Source organism: Equus quagga, chromosome 3 (assembly GCF_021613505.1).
Source record: "Equus quagga isolate Etosha38 chromosome 3, UCLA_HA_Equagga_1.0, whole genome shotgun sequence".
Classification (NCBI taxonomy): domain Eukaryota; kingdom Metazoa; phylum Chordata; class Mammalia; order Perissodactyla; family Equidae; genus Equus; species Equus quagga.
Window position 1 is genome coordinate 35,539,301 of NC_060269.1, and position 25,222 is coordinate 35,564,522.

General features: G+C 42.6%; 1 protein-coding gene across 2 annotated transcripts in view; it reads left to right on the forward strand.

Moving 5' to 3' along the window:
* Nucleotides 1-9,605: 9,605 nt before the first annotated feature.
* Nucleotides 9,606-25,222, forward strand: part of ARHGAP10 (Rho GTPase activating protein 10) — a 290,156-nt gene continuing 274,539 nt past the window's right edge. The window contains exon 1 of one of the 2 annotated variants that reach the window (XM_046657071.1): nt 9,606-9,968. In XM_046657071.1, the coding sequence (XP_046513027.1) occupies nt 9,815-9,968 (154 nt within the window). In that variant the 5' untranslated portion in view covers nt 9,606-9,814. The remainder of the gene's footprint in view (nt 9,969-25,222) is intronic. The other variant, XM_046657070.1, reaches the window with a different exon arrangement.

Consider the following 25,222-nt stretch of genomic DNA (forward strand, 5'->3'; position numbering starts at 1 on the left):
AATATGTGTGTTAAAAACTGGATATTAGTCACTGAGCATACCATGCAACTTATTTCTTGCCTTTATAACTACTTTTCAAACAGGTTAAAAACTGATAAGAAGCTCTTGGGAAACTCTTATCAGTCATTGCAAAAACTAGCTTAACCCATCCTAATCTGGCAAAGACTGAAAGGACCTAAATTCCTAAAAGCATTAGGGGATTTTTTTTTCTATTTACTAAGTATGCTGTGTAAGAATCGTTTTTGTTACAACAAATTCAGAGTTAAAATATCTTTTTATTCATGTGATATACTCTGTGAGTGCATTTGCAGCTCATAAAGAGATGGTTGTTTAAGCTGACACTGCAGAACGTTGCCGGAAGTGTTGATTAGAAGTTGCACATTTGTTCTGAGTCTGTGAATTCCAAGCGGGTTTGCTGATGGGAAGTACTGGCTCTTCCAGGGCTCTGTTCAGCTCTAGATCGTGGCCACTGAGTGGGTTTCCTATGTGATGACTGCTGCTAATATTTTGGTGCATATCCTTCCTGTCTTTTCCTCTCTTCATATACATTTTTAAATTTGCAAAATTAATCTCATAGTGTACTTGCTATTTCATAATCTTTTTTCATTAACAGTATGTCATTACTTTTTTTAAAAAAAAAGTTCAACCATGTAAGATGATCCATTATCTAGCTATAACAGAATTTATTAAACTACTTTCCTATTGTTAGACACTTAGGCTATTTCCAGTTTTTACCTATTGTACATATTGTTGTGACTAACATCCTTGAACTTAAATCTATGGGCATATCCTAATTATTTCCTGTAGATAAATTCTTAAAGATAATATGATTGGGTCAAAAGGCAACTGTTTTAAAATGATTACAGCATTATTACCACCCTAAGATAACCACTGCTAACAATTTGATGCATATTTTTACAGTCTTTTTAAAAACCTAATATGCACGTGCATGCATTTATATATTTATGTATATATAGCTTTTAAGAAATTATTGTGTTATGTATGGGGGGATATATTGAAGGATTTTAAGCAGAGAAATGATATGATCTGATTTTAATTTTAGAAGGATTACTCTGGCTGCCTTGTTGAAAATAGACTTCTGGAGAGCAACAGTAGAAGCAGGGAGCCTAGTTAGGAGTCTGTTATAGTAATCCAGGAGAGAGATGGGGGGGGGAGCAGGGGCCAGCAATGGAGGTAGTGAATAGTGGTCAAACTCTGGATATATTTTTTCAGGAAGACAGAGGGGCTGTGGAATATGAGAGTAAGAAATAAGTGCAGATTGGCTCCAAGTTTAGAGACCTGAACAATTGGAAGAATGGCATTGACATCAAGTGACAGGGGAAAGGCAGGAGGTGGAGCAGGTTTGGGGAGAAGAAAGAGCAGGAGTTTAGTTTGGAGAGTGTGAGTTTGAGATATTTATTAGGTATCCAAGTGGAGATGTCCTGTAGGTTGTTGAATATATTATATATTCAACATATGAGTCTGATATATGATATATTCAATATATGAGTCTGGAGTTTTGGAGTCAGTAGTTGTTAGAAATACAAATTTGGGAATCCTTGGCATATAGATGATATTTAAAGCTAGGAGACTGAGTGAGATTACCAAGAGAGTGAGTACAGACAAAGAGAAGAGGGACTGAAGACTGGGGAGGGGGAGCATTCCAACTCGAAGAGCATTTACTACGCACCAGGCAGTGTTCTATGTACTTTGCATAGATTACAGGTTGACTCATTTAATCTCCAAGACAACTCAATGAAAGGATATTATTATTATCCCCAATTTACAGAGGAGGAATCTGAGGCACAGAAAGATTAAGTCAGTAAATCAATAGCTATTTCAGAATATAAATTGATGAAATAAGTTTTAACTCCCTTTGTGAATAATGCAAACTTATTTTGAATTAAATCATGTAAACTTTTTCTGCACAGGTTCTATCCATCAAGTCTCAAAAATCTTTGTAGTTAAACACTTCAGTTATACTTTAAAGAATCAGCATGACTAATCTGTCCAAAGGTGCTTTTCTTTCCAGCTGACAACACCTTCTAGGAAAGAATATTGAGGAGAAAAAAACCTTATGTTCAAAAAGGAGAGCCAATTTTAGTGTTCAGTATTTCTTAAAGACATTGTCTTTATTCACTTTCACGTGTCTCTTCCTCAAGGACCATGCATTTTCTAATTATATTTAAGGATGGGAGATGCAAGTTAATAAAGGGAAATTGTCATCACTCCTACCACCTCACCCTGTAATATTCTCAGAATATCTCAACGGGATACGATCTAAGGCTCTACCTCACCTTAACGGAAGCGTGCATAAGACAAGGAAAGACAAAAAGCACTATGATGGGTTAATCATTATAGAAGACTTCCAGGAAAAATATTTCAAGTTGTCCCATTGGTATCCTGGAGATTTTTACATAATGGGACAGGATGTGGATGAATGAAATTACAGCATGCTTTTCTACTTTCTCCTCTTCCTTGGGAAAAGGATTTTTGTGAAAGAGGAGGTGGGTAGGAGAATTTGCGAAATGCTTTTTCAGACAGATCAATTTTAGGGAAAAGGACAAATGGAAGTTGAGGATCTGGAAATAAAATTTTCCATGCCAATAGTGCTCCCTGGAAAGTCTTCACATGCTTTTGGGGGTTCCCATAGCTCATAAAAGACGATAACTCATATAATGACTATTACCTTAAATAATTCTGATAGGAAGAAAAAAGGGAAGACATCTTAAAAAACCAGAAGTGGCTGTGGAGGTATTCCTCTCCTGAGCCCAAAATATGAGACGATGGATAAATGTGTACATTCATCTAAATACTGGAGAGCAGCAAGGCCCTTGAATAACAATATCAGGAAAAGCAGATCCAGAAGGAGCTTAGAGATGTGAAAAACAGTAGAAAAACAAAAAGGGTCCTTTTAAGGTCATGTTCATAGCAAGAACAAAAAACAGAAGGACTCTGGGGAAAGATGATGTAATGTTAAAAAGATAACGGAGAAAGCAGAACTAACCAAAGCCTCTTTTTCTGCATTCTTCTCTCGATATCTACCTTCAAATGGAAAGGGTAAAAGAGTTAAGGTAGGAGGGAACCTAAGACCAAAGAAGGTAAGAAATAATTTAGTTATTTTAATGAGTTTGTTTTGACGTCCAGATGAATTGTATCCTGAGATATTTTGGAGAACTTGTAATTGTAATCATGCGACCACATTTAACAATCTTAGATTTTATAAACAGAAATTTTATGAATGGAAATTTGTATTTCTATTTATATTTGTTGTAAATTTTATAAACAGAAAGTCAGACCAGTTCATTAAGTATCAATGCTGTCAAACTAACCTTACATCTAAGAACCTATTACTCAACTTAAGACCTAGGCTTTGTAACTTTTTCATTTAACGTTGTATTGGAATAGTTCTCCAACATTTCTCATGAACTATTCTAATATACTATAATTTTAAATAGCTACATAGTGCTTAATTGTGTGAATATACCCTAAATTACTTAACCAATCCACCATAGTCAGTTTAGACTGTTTCACATTTTTGGCTTTTAAAAACCATGCTGGGATTATGATCACTTTATGTAAAACTTTGTAAATTATTATTTTTTTAAATTTTAGGTGAAATTCCTAGAAAAGGAATAAATGAATCATAGGGCACCATATTTCAAAGTATTACCAAAACTGCTTCCAGAAGGAAGTGCCTATTTATATTCTCAACAATGATATATGGGTGCCTGTTTTTTTTGTTTAAGATTTTATTTTTCCTTTTTCTCCCAAAGCCCCCTGGTAAATAGTTGTGTATTTTTCAGTTGTGGGTCCTTCTAGTTGTGGTATGTGGGACACCGCCTCAGCCTGGCTTGATGAGTGGTGTCACGTCCATGCCCAGGATTCGAACTGGTGAAACCCTAGGCTGCCTGCCGAAGCAGAGCGCGCGAACCTAACCACTCGGCCATGGGGCCGGCCCCTATGGGTGCCTGTTTTCCCAACCTTTGTCATTACTGGAAGATTTTGGTAGAAAAACTTTTTTTTGGAGATTTTTTATTGTGGTAAAGTATACATAACATACAATTTACCATTTTAACCATTTTTAAGTGTACAAATCAGTAGCATTAAGTACACTCACAATGTTGTGCAACCACCACTACTGTCTATTTCCAGAACTTTTTCATCGTCCCAAAGAGAAACTGTGTAACCATTAAACAAAGAAAAACTTGAAAATAATTTTTTTAAATATTGCCATTCTCTGGCTGTATGTTATTCAATCTCATCAACAATATTCCCGGACCCTGACCAATATAGAAGAATTCCAAGATCTTAGGAATGGGGAAGAATACTATGTCCTTTAGCCCAGTCAAGTTGACACAAAATTCACCATCACACAGAGATTCTGGCTTGACACTCTGTCGAGCTTATCCAGTATGGCACTCTCAGCAGAGTATTTCTGAAACTGCATTACCCAGATTGAACTCTCAGTAGGTGTTCTGTGAAGAAAAAAGTTCCTTTAAATACATAGATGTAATGAAATGTCAAACACACCGCGACAGTTACTATTCTGGGACACTTGATCTTTAAGAAAAGGTGCACCACACACTGCTAACAGTGGTTACGTATGGGGAGGAGGCCTTTTACTCTTCCTCATACATTTTTTTTTATTGTGGTAAAATACACATAACATAAAATTTACCATTTTAGCTATTTTTAAGTGTACAGTTCAGTGGGATTAAGTATAGTCAGACTGTTGTGCAACCATCCCCGTTATATTTAGACACCGTTAGGCAGTCTCCCACACTGGCACGATGCCCAGATTGAATTAGTTGTGATAGCAAAGCCGCTTTCTAGTTCTGGGAAGGATATTATCTACAGGTAAATCTGGAAATGTTGAAGCCATTTGGTTCTCATGAAGGAAGTTTTCAGGAGGCCCAAGTCAATACCAAGAAAGGCAGGGCGGAGCTGACAGAATCTCAGAGACATGAAGCTGGAGCGGTGATATAGTTTCCGAAGCCTTCCCTACTTCTCCAGGGAAGTTTTCAATGATAGGGTCCAATAACACATCATTTAAGCTATTTTGGCATTTCCTGCCCACTTAATACTTGTGAGAGAAAATGGCCTAAAAGAATTTTGAAGACACCCAAAGATTTATGTTGTATTTCTTCTCATTATATCATGTAAGTTTTGCCATAGCTATAATTTACATACCTCACTCATAAAGGTGTCAGCCTGTGGCAGAGACTGCTAGATTCCTGCTTTTTCTCTTTATAAGAACGTTCAGATTTCATTGAGGGCGGCAACGTACCTGGATAAAGGAGCACATTTTCCACCTTCCCTTGTACAGAAGTGTGGCCATGTGACTAAGTTCTGGCCAATGAGATAAAAAGGAAAAATGTTGCTTAAGACCTGCAGGAAGGCTGAGAAAAGAGGCTGACTCAGCTGGGAGGGATGGGGGGCTTTATCCTTTCCCTTCCTCCTTCTCGGAAGGAGCTCTAGGAGCCATCTTGTACCATGAGGGGACACTGAGGATGGAAGCCAATGCTTCCCTGGGGAATGTGGAATCATGTTAGACCATTTACTTGTAGACATCTTTTATGTGAGAGAGAAAAATAAACGTCTTATGGTTTAAACCACTGTTAGTTTTTGGATTTTCTGTTATAATGTGTCTGAACCTAATTCTAACTGACTCAGCCTGAAACATATTCAAAGATTCAGTAAATCTATGTTTGACTGTATAGGTAGCAACTTTATGACTCATCAGGGAAAGACAATATTGTATGTATCAGAACCTACATAAAGGGAAGTTTTCATCTGAGTTAGTGTCCGTTTTATCTAGATTGGAACTTGCCTAACTTGCATTGATCCAAATCCTTAACTAAGCCAGGCATACAAATACCTATCTGACATACACATTTGAATGTGTCCCAGGCACCTCAGACTTAACGAGTCTGGAACTGATCCTCCCTGTCTCACTCACCGCTACCACCTCGACTTCCTATCCTATGTTTTCCTTTCAGTAAATGTTTAGTAGAGTTCACGTCCATCCACCTAACTCATCATGCCAGGAGCCTGCAGGCCATCTTTGACACCTTCTTCCTCATTTCTAATATCCAGACCATTGTCAAGTCCCAGAACCTCCCTCTAAAATGTATTTTATTTCTCTGTCTCCACTGTCACTTGGAGGGTGAAGCTATACCATTTCTTGCCTAGACAACTCCAAAAGCCTTCCCTCTGGATTCCCATTCTCCACACAGCAGCTAGAGAGAACAATCACAGAGCACAATCCCACCATGCTGAAAACTCTTCAAAGGCCTTAGGATACAATCCCAAATCCTAAACGTAGCCTCTAAAGCTCTGCACAATCTGGGCCCTGACTACTATCCACCACCCAGCATTGTCCCGAGCCAGATTCTCTCACTGACTGTGCTTCAGCCGCCTGACCTTCTCTTCTAGTGTCTTGAATGTACCAGACTTTCCCATCCCAGGGGCTTGTACAGGCTGGTTCCCTGTCTGGATCACTCTGCTCCCACCTCTATTTAATGGTCAATGCCTAGTGATTTTTCTGGTCACTGATTCAATGACACTTCTTCAATGAGGCATTTCTGACCCCACTCTCAGTTTATATCAGGTCCCTCAATTGAAATCTCTCACATACCCTTTACTTTAACTGTACAGCACTTTAAGTTAGATATATATTTGTGTGAATTGTCTTGTTTTGTGCAATGTCAATCTCCAGAGACTAAAAGCACAGTGAGGACAGACATTGTCTGTTTCGTGTACTGCTGCAGCTGCATCACCAGCCCCTAGCACATATAGAGACTTCACACATATTTGTGGGAAGAATTGATTAATTAACTAACTGAAGATGAGACCTGGGAACTCAGTAGCGTCTGCTTTTGTGATCACTTTCCTTGAACTGTCTTACATGGGTTAATGCTATGATTTCAGGGGGGTAGGCTCCCCTGCCCCCAAATCTTTCCCACTGTTGGAATGCAATCTTCATCTCCTCCTCTCCCTCCTCCCTCTCCTCAGTCCGTCCTCCCCACCCTCTTCCTCCTTCTCCCAATCATTATTATCATAACTTTCTGCAGGTGATTTATAAACACAATTTCCTTAAATCTTCTCAACCAACCTGCAGTTGCAATGTTATTATTTCCATTTCATGGATGGCAAGCCTGAGATTTAAAGAAAATTTACTTTTGCCAAGGTCGTACAACCATGAAGTAGTGAAGCTGACTTGGAGCTCCTAAATTTCAGTCTTTCCACTGTAACATAAGGTTTCTTTTCACTTGATCATACCTCTCATTCATTCTACAGTTGCTGATCATCTCTACCAGGCATTATACAAGGTGTAATTGAATAAAACAAACTAATTAGGCTCTTCCACTCTAGGTGATTACAGTAGGCTTATTTACTATTGAATTAAGATTTATATGCACCTGCTCTTTAACACTGGTGTGTGTATCTATGCAAAGATACAAGTAACAATGTTTTTTGCAATGTTTTGCAAAACTGTTTTAAACAGCTTGTTTTGCTCCAAATATCTAAAGAACTGGCCTCATTGAATGAACCAGAGTCTTGTTGGCCAGGAGTGGAAAATGGTGAGGAAGGAGAGGCAGTTCTGGAGCCACCCTCTTTTTTATTTTTTGCTTTTTGAGATATATTTCACAGACTGAAAAAATTCACCCATTTAAAGTGTACAGTTCAATGGTTTTTAGTATATTCACAGAGTTGTGCAACCATTATCAAAATCTAAAATTATTTTCATCACCCCCAAAAGAAACCCATTACTCTACCCCACCCCCCCCAGCCCCTGGCAACAACTACTGTACTTTCTGTCTCTGTAGATTTCCCTGCTCTGGACCTGTCATATGAATTGAATCATATTATACATGGACTTTTGTGACTGGCTTCTTTGACTCAGCATAACGTTTCCAAGCTTCAGCTTATTGTTGCATTCTCTGTGGCATTGTATGGCTACACACATTTTGTTTATCCATCAGCTGATGGACGTTTGGTTGATTCCACTTTTTGGCCATTATGAACAATGCTACTATGAACAAGCATTTGTGTAAACCTATGTTTTCATCTCTCTTGGGTATATACCTAGCAGGTGGAGTTGCTGGCTCATGTGGTAACTCTACATTAATACTTTGAGGAAGGCTCAGCCGCCGCTCTTCAGGGGGAAAGGTTGAGGTTTTTGCCCAGAGGCTTGAGCGCCGGTCAGTGTTTGGCTGTTCTGCCAGGCCCTCACTGTGTGTTTATACCATCTCTTCCAGAGTGCCTCTCCCCCTTTATCTGCCTCTTTATTCTCTTCTCTGTAGACTCCAGCCCCCTGCTGATTTTAGTAGGAACCGAGGCTTTCAATGCCTAAGTTATTTGTAAAACATTCTGATCTCTCTGGAGAATGGACATTAAAGTAGTAATGTTTATCTGTTTATCTGTGGGCTAGCCACTCAAGGTGCTGTTTTGTAACAAAAGAGCATATTGAGTAGGAGGCTTATTTAACTTGTTTCTGAGGGTTACCCTCCTACAACATGCTGTCCAAACAGATTTTTAATTACCCAGCTCAGAGTCTGAACGTTTTAAAGTATCACTTTGAAGTCTCTTGGTGATACGACTATCATCAGTAAACTTATATATGTAAACATATGTTGTGAGCTTGTAAAAAAATGTGTGTAGCATTCCTAGTGTGTGCCTGGCACATAATAATTGCTGAATACATTGTTAGCTGCTACTATGAAAATTTACTCTAACGAACAATTGCTTTCTTTTAAGTATACATTTCAGTAATTTTGGGGGACACATTTGAGTTGTTTTAGACAGAACACACCGACTAGCAGACTTTTCCAGGTGCACTGACAAACTCTCATTTGATCGTCACCCCCACCCCGTGAGAACCTCACATAACTTGGCATTGTTTTCCGGTGGTTATTTTTAGAATAATAAAGATCTTCTCTACCTACTCAAGCAAATTTAATCTGCTGAATACAACAGAAACAACTCTTCTATGGTTATTCCACCTTCTCCCCTCCGACAAGTCGTGGTGTGGGTACGCAGAAGAATGTCATAGGACCAGCTGGGCCTCCAAGAAAATGCTGCCTGCCCTCGCAGAGCTTGCAGACGAAAGCGGAGATGGAACACGCATTTTACTTTAAGCGCGGAACGTGGATAAGGAAAAGAGAGTTCGAGTCCCTTCACAGCTGAGGGTCGGTCCCAGGATAAATGAGTCAATCGTTTTCCCCAGCATGCCAGACCTCTGAGTTATACCGCCCAGCTGCGGGGATTAGAGACTGCTCTTAAGACGCCCCTTCCTTGTCCCGGGTGAGTTCCCCGCATTGGGGAGCCGACACTGAGTCACCGCGAAGAGGGGAGCCGAAGAAGGGGCGGGGCCCGCGCCGTGGGGGTGGGGGAGAGCCGCGGGGCGAAATTCGAGACGGAGGAAGCCTCGGAAGGAAGAGGAGGGGCAAGTGCGCGTGGGGAAGAGAAGGAAGAGGCATCTGGGGAAAGGAAAGGAAGGGAGGAGGAAGGAAGGCGGAGAGAAAAGAAGGGGGCGAGCCAGGCAGTGCAGGGCGGGGCGGGGCGGCCTCGCGGCCGGGGGAGGGTCTGCCGCGGGGGCCGGGCGGGGCGGAGCCGCGGGCGCCCGGCTCGGCGGGGGCTGCCGGGATTGGGGCGCCGCGCTCCTCCGCGCGGCCAGCTCAGCTGAGAGGGACATGTCTGCGCTGCGATCGCCGCGCGCCCCGGGCTGTTAGCTTCCCCGGGACTTCCTGCCCGCGCGCCCCGAAGCCCGGCTCCGGCTGTCGCGCGCCGCGCGCGGACCGCTGCAGTCATGGGGCTGCAGCCCCTGGAGTTCAGCGACTGCTACCTCGACAGCCCGTGGTTCAGGGAGAGGATCCGCGCCCACGAAGCGGAGCTCGAGAGGACCAACAAGTTCATTAAAGAGCTCATCAAGGACGGCAAGAACCTCATCGCGGCGACCAAAAGTAAGCGGGGACCTGGGCGCGGGCGGGCTGCGGCGCGGCGAGGCCGGGAGGAGGCTCTCCCGGAGCGAGACGGGCAGTCCGGTGCCCGGGGCCAGCAGCCGGGACTGGAGAGTCCTGCGGCCCCGGGAGGCCCTGGGGTCATTCCTCCCCTGCTCCCCGGGCCGCCGCCGGCGAGTCCCCTTTCCCGCCCCTGCGCCCGCGGCGGGCGGAGCAGGGCGCCGTGCGTGGGAGCCGCCGCCCGCGGGTCCCCGCGGCCCCAGCCCGGCCCCCTCGGGGCCTGCGTTCCCCGCCCGCCAGCCCGAGGTCAGGTTTTACTGCACCTAAAGCTGCTCACAAAACAGAAACATCAGTTTTACTAGTTTTGTCTCGTGACCTCCCAAGATAACTTTCCTGGGGATTCTTTGAAAACCTGCTGGGTGTTGAATTCTGCAGGAGTCCCTTAAACTGCACCCCTTCCGTGTCGTTTTCCCATCTTCCCTGACAGTCTCGTCCCGGGTCCTTCACTGTGCCAAACCAGAAAGTCCACCTGGCTTGTGCTGCTTTCCGCACATTCCTTGTCTCCTCCCGCGCTGAGTTGGGTTCAAAGATTGGGGCTTGGGAGGGTGAGCCGACCGCACGCCCTCAGGCCCCAGCGAGCTCCGTCTGCAAATTGGGAATTCCACCCCGATCCAGCTTGATGCCTTCGTCCCCTCTTCTTCTCTGTTTTGAAAAACTCGGAAGTTGCCACAGGAGAAATAGAAAAGATATGTATAATTAGTATAGCTGAGAAGAGTCTTTCTAGGAGGGAGGTGGGCTGAAATTCGTGCTGATAGCACCTAGTCGGTGACGCTGCTGGAAATGGGGAGGCATTAGCTTCAATGAAGAGCTGGGCAGCCTGACCGCACCTGTGACCCACAGCCTGTTCCAAGGATGCCTATGGGTGCCCTCTTTTCCTCTTAAAGACCTGCCCATACAGCAGACAGGGACCTGGGCAGCATCCAGCCTAGCAAGTCTGTGTTGTTAGGGTCCTTAGCTTCTCCCTAGTTTGTCAGTTCAGTAATTCTCAGCTTTGGGAGTTTGTCCCAAGTACACTTGTTTGTAGATCATCGCCTCTGGGAAAAATAGCTTGTGTGACCGCCACCCCTCTATCTGGCATGAAGGAAGCTTAAAACATACTGAACAGACTGTCTCAAGTACCCAGCACAGTGCCTGGGACAGTAAATAGTCATTTAATGAATGAGCTGAAATAAGGGAAGAATCATTGAGCTGTCCCTGTAATTTTGGAAGCAAGTCATTCACCTTCTCTGGATGATGTCCAGGGTTTCCTTTCGGTTCTGTGACGTCTTTGGTGTTGCAAAATATGGATTGGGAATCACTTTGTTTGGCACATGTGACTAGTGGGCTTATTTGATTGATAGCTCTCCAGTGCCTTGGCTATAGGAGCACAGAAAGGAGGAGGGGTGGAGAAGGGCACAGTGTGTGTGTGTAGTGAACGTGAGGGAGAGGACTCTTCTGTAGCTTGGTGTTTACTGTCACTGGCTGGAGGAGTGTAGGCGTATACCTTCTCCTCTGTTACGGGCTGTAGCAGCTCCCTCGAGCTCGAGAGATGAGGAGGGGAGTCTTGGTGTGGAGAGAGGCAGATGGCAAAGCCAGTTTGGCCACTGGTAGGAAGCTATTTATGTCTGCATATTAGCTCTTCTGCCAACAGGCACATGCCTCGTGTTCCAGCAGCAGCTAGTGCATCTGGGGGGCCAGCTGTCAACCTTCCTCTCAAGAATGCAGACTTTCTTAAATCTGTGAATTAGTATCTTACTCCTTTTGATTCTTGAACTTTACCATAAGAAACAATTTATAATCATGCTTAAGAGAGCAACCAGAAAGTATCTTTTTCTTGTTATGTTTAATTAACTGAAATTCTTTCCCAGAAGATGACAAAAACACAGCTTTAGCTCACATACTTTTGGCAAGTTAGGAAGACCCTGCCTTTGCCCAGCTTGTTCCATAAAGTTTACTTCTAGTTCCTTTCAAAGACTAAGGGCATTGGACTTCACTCAGGACACGCGGGTTTAGTTCTCCTTCACTTCTTAGGGCCTGGCTACGGAACAATTGGGCAGGTCACTTAATTCCTTTGTGTTCAGTTTCTCTTATCTTCTTATAGGTGTTAGTAAGGTTCTGCAATGTTTGGAAATTGCTAGATTAGGTCGTTTGATGTTGCAGTGTCTGTCAATCGTTCGCCTAACAGGTTGAGCCTTTCTATAGCATCTGAGAATCAAGAAGTCAAGGAAGGACAGGAGGCAGAGGGAGAGCTGCAGAAAGAATGACAGTCGGCTAGGTCAGATTGCTTATATTTTTGGATGGTTTACACTGTTTTGAGAAAATAGCCTTTTGTGCTTTTTCAGAATTGTGTGTTTAAGTGACTTCTGTTTTTAACTGCCTTGCATGATGCGTCCTGCGTGCACTAAATACTTGTTGGACTTAGGTGATTGTGATGTATTGAAGCTTTGAATATTCCATAAACGTTTAAAGAAGTCGGAGGCAGCTCTGTAGGACCAGAAGGCCAACCGCTGAGTTCAGTTATGTAGCAACCAGCAAATACTGAGCATCTTCAATTTGTTAAACATTGGGATTGGGATACACAGTGGCAATAAGTTAGAGGCCCTTGTCCTTGAGTTTATTTTCCTGTCTAGGTTGAATTCATTTCAATCTGGAGAGCATGTTTGAACTCCTTTCTGCGTTGTGCTAAGTTCTTGAGGAAACAAAGGATACACAGACATACATGTTAAAAGGTTAGCAATTCCATGACAAGTAAGCGTTCTAACTTCCCTGGGAACCAGAGTTTATTGTAGGTTAGAGTGGAGAAGTCTTGCTGGACGTTTGGGAACTCATCGGTGTGTTAAGTAAGCAATAGAACCTTGTAGAACTTTGTCAGATTGGAAGAAACCAGAACTCCACAGTGTTTGAGGACAATGAGGTGACCAGTTTGGTTGGAATGGAGATGTCATTTGAGGGAGTAGCCTGGGAGGAAGGGAAAGGTCAGTTTCAGATTATGGAGGGCCATAAAAGCGAGGTTGGGAATGTGGACTTTATCCTGTGGAGAATCTCTGAAGATTTTTCAGAGTAGCCTTACGTAATGGGAAAGAGATGGTGTAGAGACGGTATTTGACGTCTGTGTGCACAAGGTGATCTGAAGATAGCCGTGGGCGTAGGGAGGAGCTCCAGAGAGAAAAGTCTGGCATCGTTGACTTCTGTGGCACATTTGCAGATCATTCACTTAATTCAATGGGATCTTTGTTTAAATGACTTTTTTGGTCCTTTTTCTTTTCACTCTTTTCCTTTCCTAGAATAACCAGCGTCCGCCTCCAGTACAGTGTACACTTTTGTAAGCCTTTCTTGTGATGATGATGTAGTTTCAGATGCTTAGGATTTTTAGAAATATATAGCATATTTGCCAGAAGCAGCAGAAAGCCACATATACTTTTCTCATAAATTTTACATTAGGTGTTCTTGAGAAAATATATTCTGTTCTAGAGGGAAATACATGTTTTTAAGCAGATAGTCCTTATAGTTATTAAGCACTCATATAGCTGTATAAAGTTGTCTAGCTGTGTGTGTGTGTGAGTGAAGCCGGAGGGGCCCTCCTGAGTGAGCCTGCTCTTACCACAGATATGGAGGAGGCCAGGGCTAGAATTCGAGTCTTCCATGTCTTGGTTTTAGTACTTCTTTTAGGTTTTGATAGTTTAACGATTTTTGCTTTGTTTGTTTTTCCTGAGGACATAATTCCCTTTTGCTTTTTTGTGTTTATTATTTCAGAGGAATGGTTCATGTGGTAATTCCTTTTGGGGAAATTTTTTTTTTTTTTGGAGGGAGATTAGCCCTGAGCTAACTCCTGCCAATCCTACTCTTTTTGCTGAGGAAGACTGGCCCTGAGCTAACATCCATGCCCATCTTCCTCTACTTTATACGTGGGGTGCCTACCACAGCATGGCTTAGCTGAGAGGTGCCAAGTCCACACCCGGAATCCGAACCGGTGAACCCTGGGCCGCCGAACCGGAACATGTGCACTTAACCGCTGTGCCACCGGGCCCGCCCCTTTTGGGGAAATTTAAGTTCCTGTTGCATTGAAACAGATCAAGATCTGGAAGACTTAAAAGCATTTCACTTTGTAAAGTTGAACCTCAGTTCTCTTATTTGTGAAATGAACTGCTGCAGAAAGCCTTGAGGATTGAATACAACGGTGTGAAAGTGTTTCAAAAACACAAATATGAAGTGGTTGTGTAGACTGTTGTTTGTCCAGTCAACATTCTTTTTCTCTCCCTGACCATCCAAATTTTGCTCAGGTGTCTACATCCTTTCCCAGGTGACTCAGGAAATGGTGATTAGGGGTAATTCTGATTGGTCTCACTCAGTGGTTCTCAATCCTGGCTGACCATTACAGTCATCTGGGGAGCTGTCAAAAAAGAAATTGATGTGCAATCAGGGTTGAGAATCACTGAACTTCTGGTAAACTTACGGTTTAAGAATGAAGATGTATCTCAGTTCTGGCAAGTGAGACATGCTAGGAAGTCTGCTGGTTTCCTTTGGTGTGAGGAGACTCATTAAAAGGGTTCTTGACTCTTCTTCTGTGATGTTTGAGTATGTTGCCTGGAGCTGCTGCCGCCATCTTGGGACTGTGAGTGGAGCCAAGGTAAGGAGCCAGAGGGGTCACTGAATCTGGGTTTTTGATGCCATGGTGGGAGCCATCTGATTGTTTTGTGCCTGAAGCCTACCTCTGGATATCTTGTTAAATGATGTAAGTCAGTTTGAGTTGAGTTTTCAGCTACTTAACACCCTAATTTTTTTTTTTTGAGGAGGATTAGCCTTGAGCTGACATCAGCCGCCAGTCCTCCTCTTTTTGCCGAGGATGATTGGCCCTGAGCTAACATCCATGCCTATCTGCCTCTATTTTATATGTGGGACCCCTGCCACAGCATGGCGGGATGAGTGTGCATAGGTCTGTGCCCGGGATCTGAACCGGTGAACCCTGTGCTGCCAAAGTGGTGCATGCGAACTTAACTACTGCGCCATCAGCTGGTCCCTTAATACCCTAATTTTCATACAGTGGTATAATTGTGAATTTTATGCTGATGGCTCCTGTTAAGTGGAATTGAGAGGTATAGAAATAGAATGCTATTTAAAAAGAATAAATTACAAATATAATTTTTCTCTGAATGGAAAAGAACACTCATATATATTTGTTGCCCCAAAGAAATCACCATGACTCCCCTACTGTTCAGGGTGTCACCTAGGATAAGCCTTAAACTCTCACTTGAGGTCTTCCTACAGTGGCCGGGTCTCTCGTATGAATGCAGACTTCCTGTAAAAATTATTACTATCAGACTCAAGCTACGATGTGGGCCTAGGCAGGCTTTAAAAGGTTTAAATGCTTTCCCCACTGCAGGTGGTCCTTGACTGCATTTAGAGTAGTTCCTATTTCAAGTCCTCTGCTGCCAGCCATGTTTATTTAGAATGTTTTACAGGTCAGTCATGTGATGTTGTCAGTGTCTTCCTGACACATTGCTTTTTCCCTGCCCTCCCATCTGCTGGGGTTTCTTTGACCACCTCCTTTTTTGCTTAGTTTTTTTGGGTGGACCAGGGAGCATCGTTGACTTTTGGAAGAGGAGGAAGACAGAGGAGGAGGGCATGTTTGTGTTTTAATTTTTAAAATAGCTGATGAGAAAGTAAAGTATAGAAGATTAAGAGCACAGGTTGAGGTACTGGTCTGTCTGGGTTCCCATCCTTGCTCAACCAGTCACTCACAGTAGAACTGTGGTCAAGTTGCTTAGCTTTCCTGTTTGTGTGTTCTCTATAAAGTGGAGGTTATAATACCATCTACCTTATAGGGTTGGTGGTTGGATTAAATGAGTTAATATGTGTAAAGCGTTTAGAATAAGCACTCAGACATTAATAATTATGATGTATTATCTAAATTTCAGGGATATGTTTTAATATCAGGGCCCTTTTCTTGCCTGAGAAATGGCTGGTCTGGCCCAGAGACTAGGATCTAACCTTTTAGTGCTTATTACCCCTCTGAGTATGTTTGTTTAAGTCATCATTACCAGTGACCAAGAGGATGGACAAAGTTGTCAAACTCTGGAAAGGCTTCCAAAGTTTGAATTTAGTTCAGGATGCTGAAAAATCATGAACATAAGTTGATGGATCAAAGCTAAGAGGTGTCTTGGGGAAGTATTTTCCAGAATTTATTTCTGATTCACAAAGATTTGAAGATGAAGTAGAAGGTGTCATACCCTAGGGCTGTTGTCATTGTAGCAGGCCACCTGTGACTAAGGCTCAGCAGTCAGTGGCGGGCCTCTCATCCAGGGGACTGATGAGAAAGAGTTGAAGATGACGAGAGAGCTCTGCTCAAGGTACTGAGATGACAACATGAATGACTGGAAATTTCAGATACCTGCACATTACAATGATACTTGTAGAGGATATTAACTTGAGTGTTTAACACGCAGGAAACCCTAACAATGTAATGGACAGTGCTTGTGTTAGCTATGGGAAATTCACAATGAGAAAAAAAAGGCAGCCGGAGACATCCCTAAGAGGGACATTCCTGAGAGTTGTTAGGTAATCCTGTTCTCTACAAAACAATCCTGAGTCCCCTGGACAAATTCCCAAAGAAGCTGTTTTGGATTCTGTGACTCCAGTAGCTGTTTATCACCATATTATTTTGTGTTTTGGGGGGAGGGGGGTCGTAAGAGAGGCAAGAATTACGAAAGATATAAAAATATTGTGTAGTCTGCTAGGTTACTATAAATTGTGCTTTAAGTGTTTGCTGACTGTATGGGGCAGTGAATAGGTAAAGAGTTACATTTGCCCACAGTTAATAACATATGATGTTGTTTGTCACTTTTTAAAAGTTTAATGTTAGAAATATAGCTATGAAAACTGCTTTGTGGGACTCAGTGTTGTGTGGCATTGCCTTTGACTTTCTACATCTTTTTTAAAGAAAACTTTTCCAGTCAAGTTGGCTCTATTTCAGGATTTATAGGAGAATGATTAGAAATTTGTAGATGATAATTCTCATTAAGGATATCTTGGAGATTTTACTAGATTACTTTTAACGTAATTACCTTTCAGAGACAAACAGGCAATTACAAACATTTGAAAAATGTTTTTTGTTATTTAAAATGTAAATAATCTGAATGATTTTAATGGTAGTAGCTAACATTTATTAAGCACTTGCGGGGCCGGCCCAGTGGTGCAGCGGTTAAGTTCGCACGTTCTGCTTTGGCGACCTGGGGTTTGCCGGTTGAGATCCCGGGTGCGGACATGGCACCGCTTGCCAAGCCATCCTGTGGCAGGTGTCTCACATATAAAGTGGAGGAAGATGGGCACTGATGTTAGCTCAGGGCCAGTCTTTCTCAGAAAAAAGAGGAGGATTGGCAGTGGATGTTAGCTCAGGGCTAATCTTCGAAAAAAAAAAAAGCATTTGCTATTTGCGTTCCTTTGTGCTAAACTCAGCACAGGCATTATATTATTTAATGTGAAGACTTCCTTAATAGGTATGTTGTTATTTACTCCATTTTGCAGATTAGGAGACTGAATTTAGAGAAGTTAATAGCTTGTCCACATCACGCAATTTGTCAGTGGTGGAGCTGGAATGTGAGCCCACATTTGTCTGACTCCAAAACCCTTATCAACAATAATAAGCCTTCTCCGTAAAGGGATGTAACCCTGGCCCACTGTTGGGGAAGTTAGTGTGCTAAACTATGGTAATCTGGAACGCCTGTACTTTTCATGATCTAGTTAGGAGGCTGTCTTATTAGCTCAGCCCAGGAAATAGGATTTAAAATTTAAGGTCCCCTGGGATGATTATTGTAACTAAAACTGATTGCTGATTTGTATAATAAGTATCGACAGTCACACTTTGGCCTGATTTAGGGTCAGTTACTGGATGCAGACTCCACTCCTCCTTTCCTGCCCCTCCCCCCTCTCTGTCTCTCAGCCTCCATCTCTCCCCCTCTCTTAGTCCCTCTTTTACTCCCCATTTCTCTTCTCACCCTTTAGTAGAGTAAATTTTAATTTCGTTCTTATATTTTAGGATTAGGCTTTTTCCCTTTAGAAAATTTGAGATATTTTAGAAATGTAAAAAGCTATAAAGAATCTCGTAATAAACATCTCCGTATTTGCCTCTCAGTTTAGAAATAAAAGCTTCCTGTTTGTCTCTCCCAGATAGCAACCTGTCCTCCTCCCCGAGAGGTAGCAACTGTCTCAGCTCTGGTGTCCATTCTTCTCAGACATTTTAATACCTCTGTATATATTCCTAAATAATACACAGTATGTTTGGCATGTTTTTAGACTTTGGATAATGGTTTCATACTATGTGTTCTTCTGCAACTTCTTTTTTTCCTTCAACATCATAGTTATGAGATTATCCATGTGGATACGTGTAGCTATTTCATTTAGTTCAACCTCTTTTTCCTGCAAGTGGCATTTAAAAAGACTTTAACTAATGTTACGTAGATGTTATATAAATAACATAAGATGTTCTATGATGTATCTTATTTCCGTATATTTTTCGGATTGCAAAACAATATATCTAGAGAATTTATCCAGTATGAAAACCATATTATAATTAATTTTATAAATTTTAAGACACTAGCTTTGACAACAATCTGTGAATAATGAACCCATGAATTTTGAAGACATTTAATAACATTTCTTTTTTGATATTTTATGTTACCAGCTTAGTGTGGATAATCAGAGCAAAACAGTTTAAATTTCAGGACTGTGAGAAGTAACTGGTCTGAGTCAACACCACAAAATCTTTAAAAGCGTTTTTGCTTCATTGACATTGACTCCCAATATTAGTGTGTGGAGACAAAAAATGATGTTTGTATTCATAAACACAGTGTGCGTTAAGAGCTCTGGTGACCGTCAGTCTGGTTCTGTCAGATGAACATGATTTTTAGGCGGGGATGGGTTGCTGTTTTGTGATAGGCCCCAAAGCAAACAGGAACCACAGCCTACTTTACTTAATTATCCTAACCTAGGAACATAATTTATAGACTTGCAAGAGGATGCTTTTGTAGTGAGAAAGCCTTGACATCCTTCTCTTCAAATACCCTCCCCCCCCCCCCCCCCCCACCCCCACAAACACCCCCTGACACTCTACTTTCTGAGGGCAGGCATCTCTTTAAGCCCCAGATCGGCTGGAATCACACCACATTGCTGCCACTGCTAGGCCTGCCTCCCTGGTCGAACTAGAATTTCTTCCCTCTGTTTCCTGAGGAAGATGCTAATCCTCTGCCACCTAATATTTCAACGGTGAGTGTGGTTTCTCCTTCCTTGTTGACTTGTTCACCCACAGGCACCATCTGCCCTCGGGTGCCAAGGTGTGCGTTCCATCACCATCTGATAGCGAGTCATGGTGAGGTGTGTGGCTGGAGGAAATCGATTTGACCAGAGTCTTGTCCCCTCTGGTCTGAATCAGGATGTTGAACGTTCTCTAAAAAAAAAATGAACGCATTTATCTCTGGCTATAAAGTTGGCTCCGCCACTTGTTAGCAGTGTGGCCTTGGTCAAGTTACTTAAACCCTCAGTGCCTAACTTTCTGTTTCTTTATTGGTAAAATGGAGACTAGTAAGTGGAGTAAGAACTCTTACCTCATAGGGTAGTGATATTTAATCCTCACGTTAGGGATTAAAAGATCTTAGAACTCTGCCTGGCCCGTGCTAGGTGCTATCATCGTCATCGTCGTGATCATTACTATTATTAAAAGTGCTATCCTGACTTCGTTCGGTTGAACTTGAGCACAGTTGTGCCTTTACCAGTAGTGACAGTAGAAATGGTCTCTGAACATGTTCTTTTCTCTTTCAGGCTAACAGTAATTTGAAGCACAGTTTTCAATATAGGCCTCTCATGTATTAAATAGGAGAAACCATCTGTAAAAGTCTGTTGAAATCCAGCATATTACTGAAGATCTCTGCTTGAAAGTTTTGGGGACAAAGCCAAAAAAGTACAAGGGAGTAGAGTGCCACTGACATGTCGTTACTTTTATTTGAGAATCTGGCAGATTGTACTTCTGTCACTCTGACAGATAGTTTTTTCTTTTGTGAAATGCAGGTCAAAGGCAGCACAGCAAAAATATTAAAGATTGTGGTCTTTGAAGTCAGATTTACTTACTGTGTGACCTTAGGCAACTTGCTGAACTTCTCTGTGCCTTGATTTCCTCTTTTGTAAAATGTGGGTAGTAGTTTTATCTCCCTAAATGCTGCTAGGATTAAATTAGTTATTTATTTGTAAAGCACTTAGAAAATTGCCTGATCCATGGCGAACCCTATATGTGTTTGCTAAGTGTCAGAAATAAATTTAAAAATCTGTCCACAGTCATCCCTATAACCTCATTTATGACAGCGGAGGAGAAGTGTATCCCAGGGCCTTGAACTCCACCTATTGTGGATGAGTTGCTAGAGGTTTAACAATGTAAAGAGACCCTGTATATCTGTGCAGAAGTTAGAGTTCTAGTGGGGATGACAGAAGATTAGTTAAACAAGCAATGCCATTCATATTCTTGAGTAAGAATGAGATGCTGTGGCTGTAGTTAACAGGACTAACTAGTGTAGGGGGTCAAGGAAGACTTCAAGAAAGTAGTAACTTCTAAGCTGATACCAAAAGGAAGGCTGGGAGCTTTTCATGCTGAGGGTAGGGAAGCAAGAGTCTCCAAGCGTGGTGGTGAAATGCACACGAAAGCGCCGGAGGCCAGAGAGAGGATGTGCTGCAGTTGGAGGAACAGCTCAGGTGAGCGGGGAGTGGGGCGGGGAGCTGGGGCAGCCTGGAAGATGAGGGCAGGGCAGGGCAGGGTTGGGAAGGGCCTGGTGAAGCAGGTTAAGGACTTCAGACTTCACTGTAAGGACAATGGGAAGTGATGGAAAAATTTTGAGCAGAAGATTGGCATCATCTGAATTGCAGTTTAGAAAGGTTCCTCAGGGGGCTGGCCCAGTGACACAGCAGTTAAGTGTGCAGGTTCCGCTTCGGCGGCATGGATTTCTCCGGTTCGGATCCTGGGTACGGACATGGCACTGCTTGGCAAAAGCCATGCTGTGGTAGGCGTCCCACATACAAAGTAGAGGAAGATGGGCACGACTGTTAGCTCAGGGCCAGTTTTCCTCAGCAAAAAGAGGAGGATTGACAGCAGTTAGCTCAGGGCTAATCTTCCTCAAAAAAAAAAAAAAAAAAGGTTCCTCAGGCTGCGATGGTGAGAATGAATTTGAGGAAAGTGGGGCTGGAGATTGGGAAGTCACTCACCTAGACCAGAGACTTTGGTGGTAGAAGAGGCAGATGCTGGAGGAGTCAGGATCCGGAGGGTGCAGGCTCTGAAGGGTGATCGGGTGTGGGGGCTGAGGAAGGAGGCGGCCATAGGGTTCCTCACTTCCTGGCCTGAGCACTTGAGTGCTCTTCACTCAGCTAGTCCAGCCAGAGGAACAGGTATTGCGAGAGAGAACATACATTTTTGGTTTTGGATGTGTTGAGGTTGAGGTGCTTCTGAGGTACCCAGTGGACACATTCAGTAGTTTTTTCTTGTATGAATATGTATTTCAGGAACAGGGAATAGAACTAGAGATAATGATTCTGAAGACACAGCAGATAGATAGGAAATGACACATGCAACTGGATAGGAAGCCGACCCAGAGGGAGACCGTTGGGTGAGGAGGCAGAGTAGCTCAGGGCAAATCCTGAGGAGGACAACTTTTAAGGGCTGGTTATAAGAAGAGATTGAGAAGGAGATTTGAAAGCAGTAGCCACTGAGAGAAAGAGAGAGACAGAGAGAGATGGAAAACCTGGAGAGGGTCACACATGTCAAGGAGAAAGAAGGTTTCAGAAAGTAGAGGGGAGTAGACAGGGTCATGCTCCAGAGAGGTCAAGTACCCAGAGTCCAGGTGACATTATATTAGCAAGACCGTGTCGTTGGTAATAACTGGGAGATTAGTGTGTGGCACAGCTGGGATGGGAGCCTGATGGCAGAGGGTTGAGAAGAGGGTGCAAGGAAAAGAAATGAGCCTGTGGTACGTACAGATAGCTCTCCCACATTGTTGGGTAATGGGGGAGATTTGAACATGCTGATGAAAGTATCCAACAGAGAGGAGATTGAAGATTCAGGGGATGTTCCAGAGTGCTGAGTGCTTCTGAATGTAGAAGATGGGACTCAGATTCCAGGTGAGGGCATGACACACCCTTCATCTGCTTCAGCAACAGAAGGGTGAAAAGGATGAGTGCACAGCCAGGGCGCTTTGTAGATTTGTGTCAGGACGTGGAAGAAATGATTAACTGATGGATTTGTTTTCTCCATGAGGTAGAGGGCACGATAGTTCTCAGTAATTATTCTGTTCTCATTTCTCCCCCTCCACATTCTTTTTCTGGTTAATAAATAATACATGACTTGTAAGAATTTTGTCTCATAGTCTGGATGGAATGGAATATAGATGTTAAACTGAGAAGAGGTAATGGGAGGTGGGGGTGGGGAGAAAAAATAGGAATAAAATGATTGGGTAAACAATCCTGAAGACACCAAGAAATGCCTCTGTTTCAGACTTTATTCTGCTGGCATTTAAAGTTGAATATTTTATTCAAACAGTCCTTAAGCTTGGTTTTTGAAAACAGGATTAAATGAAAACACCTTTTTCTTTTTCACTGAGAGATGCTGCTGCTTTTTCTGTTTTGTGTCACTAGAATGATGCTGGTTCTCCTTGGATGTCTACAGAGAAGAAAATGCCTCTGGCAACATCTAGGAAGAGATTCTAGGACTTCACATTTTTGCCTTTTAGTCCCAGAGAAGAGGAGAAATAGAACTGTAAGAGTTAAATTGTAGTACTTATCAGTGATCTGAAGGTATATCTTCTTCCTCTTTTCTAGCTAACTGCTTAGGTTCTAACTAGTTTAAGAAACAGTCCTGAGGGGCGGACCTGGTACTATAGTGGTTGAGTTTGTGCACTCTGCTTCTGCGGCCCGGTGTTTGCAGGTTCGGATCCCTGGCGTGGACCTAGCACTGCTTGTCAAGCCACACTGTGGCGTCATCCTGCATAAACTAGAGGAAGACTGGCACAGATGTTAGCTCAGCGAGAAGCTTCCTCAAGCAAAAAGAGGAAGACTGGCGACAGATGTTAGCTCAGGGCCAATCTTCCACAAACACACACACACACGCAATTCCTAGAAGAAAGAAATGCTTACGATGATTAACTCTTCAAGTGCAGCGGTGTGCAGACAGCCCTTCTCTTCCCTTTAGCGCTCGATGCGCTGACTGTAGGCACACAGCGTGGCTTCAGGGATGTGAAGTCTGGACTTGCAGGTTCTTCAAAGGGAGAGATTCTAGAACTTTAGTGGAGAAGTTCATTGCTTGTGTCCCTAGAGCTAGAATTGGTGGCCTGTTTTTGTGGAAAGCATAGGATAGGGTTCAGAATTAATCTGAACTCTTTTTTTTCCTTGACAATATGTAAAACATACTGTATAGTCTCATTCAGTTCCTTTGGTTGCAAATGAGAGAAACCCAACTAAAACTAGTTGAAGCAAAAAAGAGAATTTTGTGCTTGCATGACTCCAGTCTAAGGACTGGGGCTTGCTTTAGACACACCTGAACTTGAAGGTTCAGACAGTGTCCTCAGGTGTCTCTCTTTGCATCTGTAGCATGTCTTTCAGTTGGCTTGACCCTTGGGTCGGCACTCTTTCCATGGCGGTGACAACCTAAGACTTACATGTTTCTTACTGTGCTGGGAATTCTAGAAAACAGTGACTCCCTTTTCATGCAGCAGTTGTTCTTAAATGGATGATTTTGACCCCTGCAGACATTTTTGGTTGTCCGAATGGGGAGGTCCTGCTGGCATCCAGTAGGTAGAGGCCACTGATGCTATGCTGCTAACCATCCTACAGTGCACAGGACAGCCCCCCTACACCAAAGAATGATCCAGCTCAGAGTTAACTGTGCTCAGGTTGGGAGACCCTGCCTTAGAGATAGGGAGACCATACTGTCTGTATCAGGATGCTTTTGAGGTAAAATTATGCCAGGACAACAGGCATAAGTTGGGATTGTCCTGGGTAAACCTAGACATGTGGTTGTCCTCCCTAAATGCCCTGTCAGTCCTGGGTCACTTGCCCAACCTAGATGGATCACGGAGTGTGGCAGATGGTGTACTTTGGCCAGCCTGAATCATGTGCTACCACTGGGATAAGGAGGAGGCGGCAAGTGATTGCCTGACCAGACCCTCGAGGCTCACAGCCAAGGGATGTAGAACATGGAGAAAAGCTGATGTACAATATGCAAGAGAACTTGCGGTTTTGAAAGTGACTTTGCTACATCTGTTTTGATCTGGGTCTAGGGGCTTCTTGTGGCAAGTAAGGAGTGTGTGAGGATAGCAAGTCAAAATAAGTATGCCTTCTATTTTTTTCCCATCGTTTGGTTGATTGCTTTCAACCAAAATAGAGAAAGGTGAGAGAGATGAGGACGGAAATGAAGACTCTGGTTTGTGCATCTTGCCTGGAGACAAGGTTAAGGTTCTTGCTCCAATGGTTAGTGTCTGTGCCTTACAGTATTGAACCTCTGAAGTATGGAGTGGCTGTGACATTTTTTTTGATCATTGTGGAAAAAGCTTAGATTAAAATAGTTAATATTTATAACGTTTTAACTTGTTATAGTCCAAGAAAATGTTTTAAAAATTAAATAGTGATTTACTGGCTTAATTTAAATTTCTGACACTGATCATGCTCCTGTTTAGTTTTGTAGAAATATAGTATTATTAAGAAAAACTCATCTTTGTGATTATAATGCATCAGGCAGAGTGGATTGAGTAGTTTTACCTTCTTTTTCCTTTTAAAAGAAAACTTTTCTTAAACAGAAATTAGAGCAGATTTTTTTCCTTTTTAATTTTATATCTTCCTGGCTTAATTTGAAATTTGGAACTAGTTGAGAAGTCCTGCAAGCATCTAGAAAAGTTGTCCAAATTTATTTTTCTTCTGAAATTGTGTGATAGTCTCTAGAAATATTTCCTTTGTCTCTATTTTATTGTGCATGCTGGATAGTATCGAAAGCAAGCATTTGAAAGTAGATAAGTGACCTATTTGGACTAGTTTTTTTTCCTTGGTAGTCTAGGGGAATTGAGATGGTTAAATTAAATATTTATGATGTGAACTCTGAAATATTTTAGAATTGACTGTTGTGTCTTAATTGATATTATCTAAAAGGCTTGTATGGCTATGCAAATTGACCTGTTCATGAGCAGTCATACATCCAGAAACTG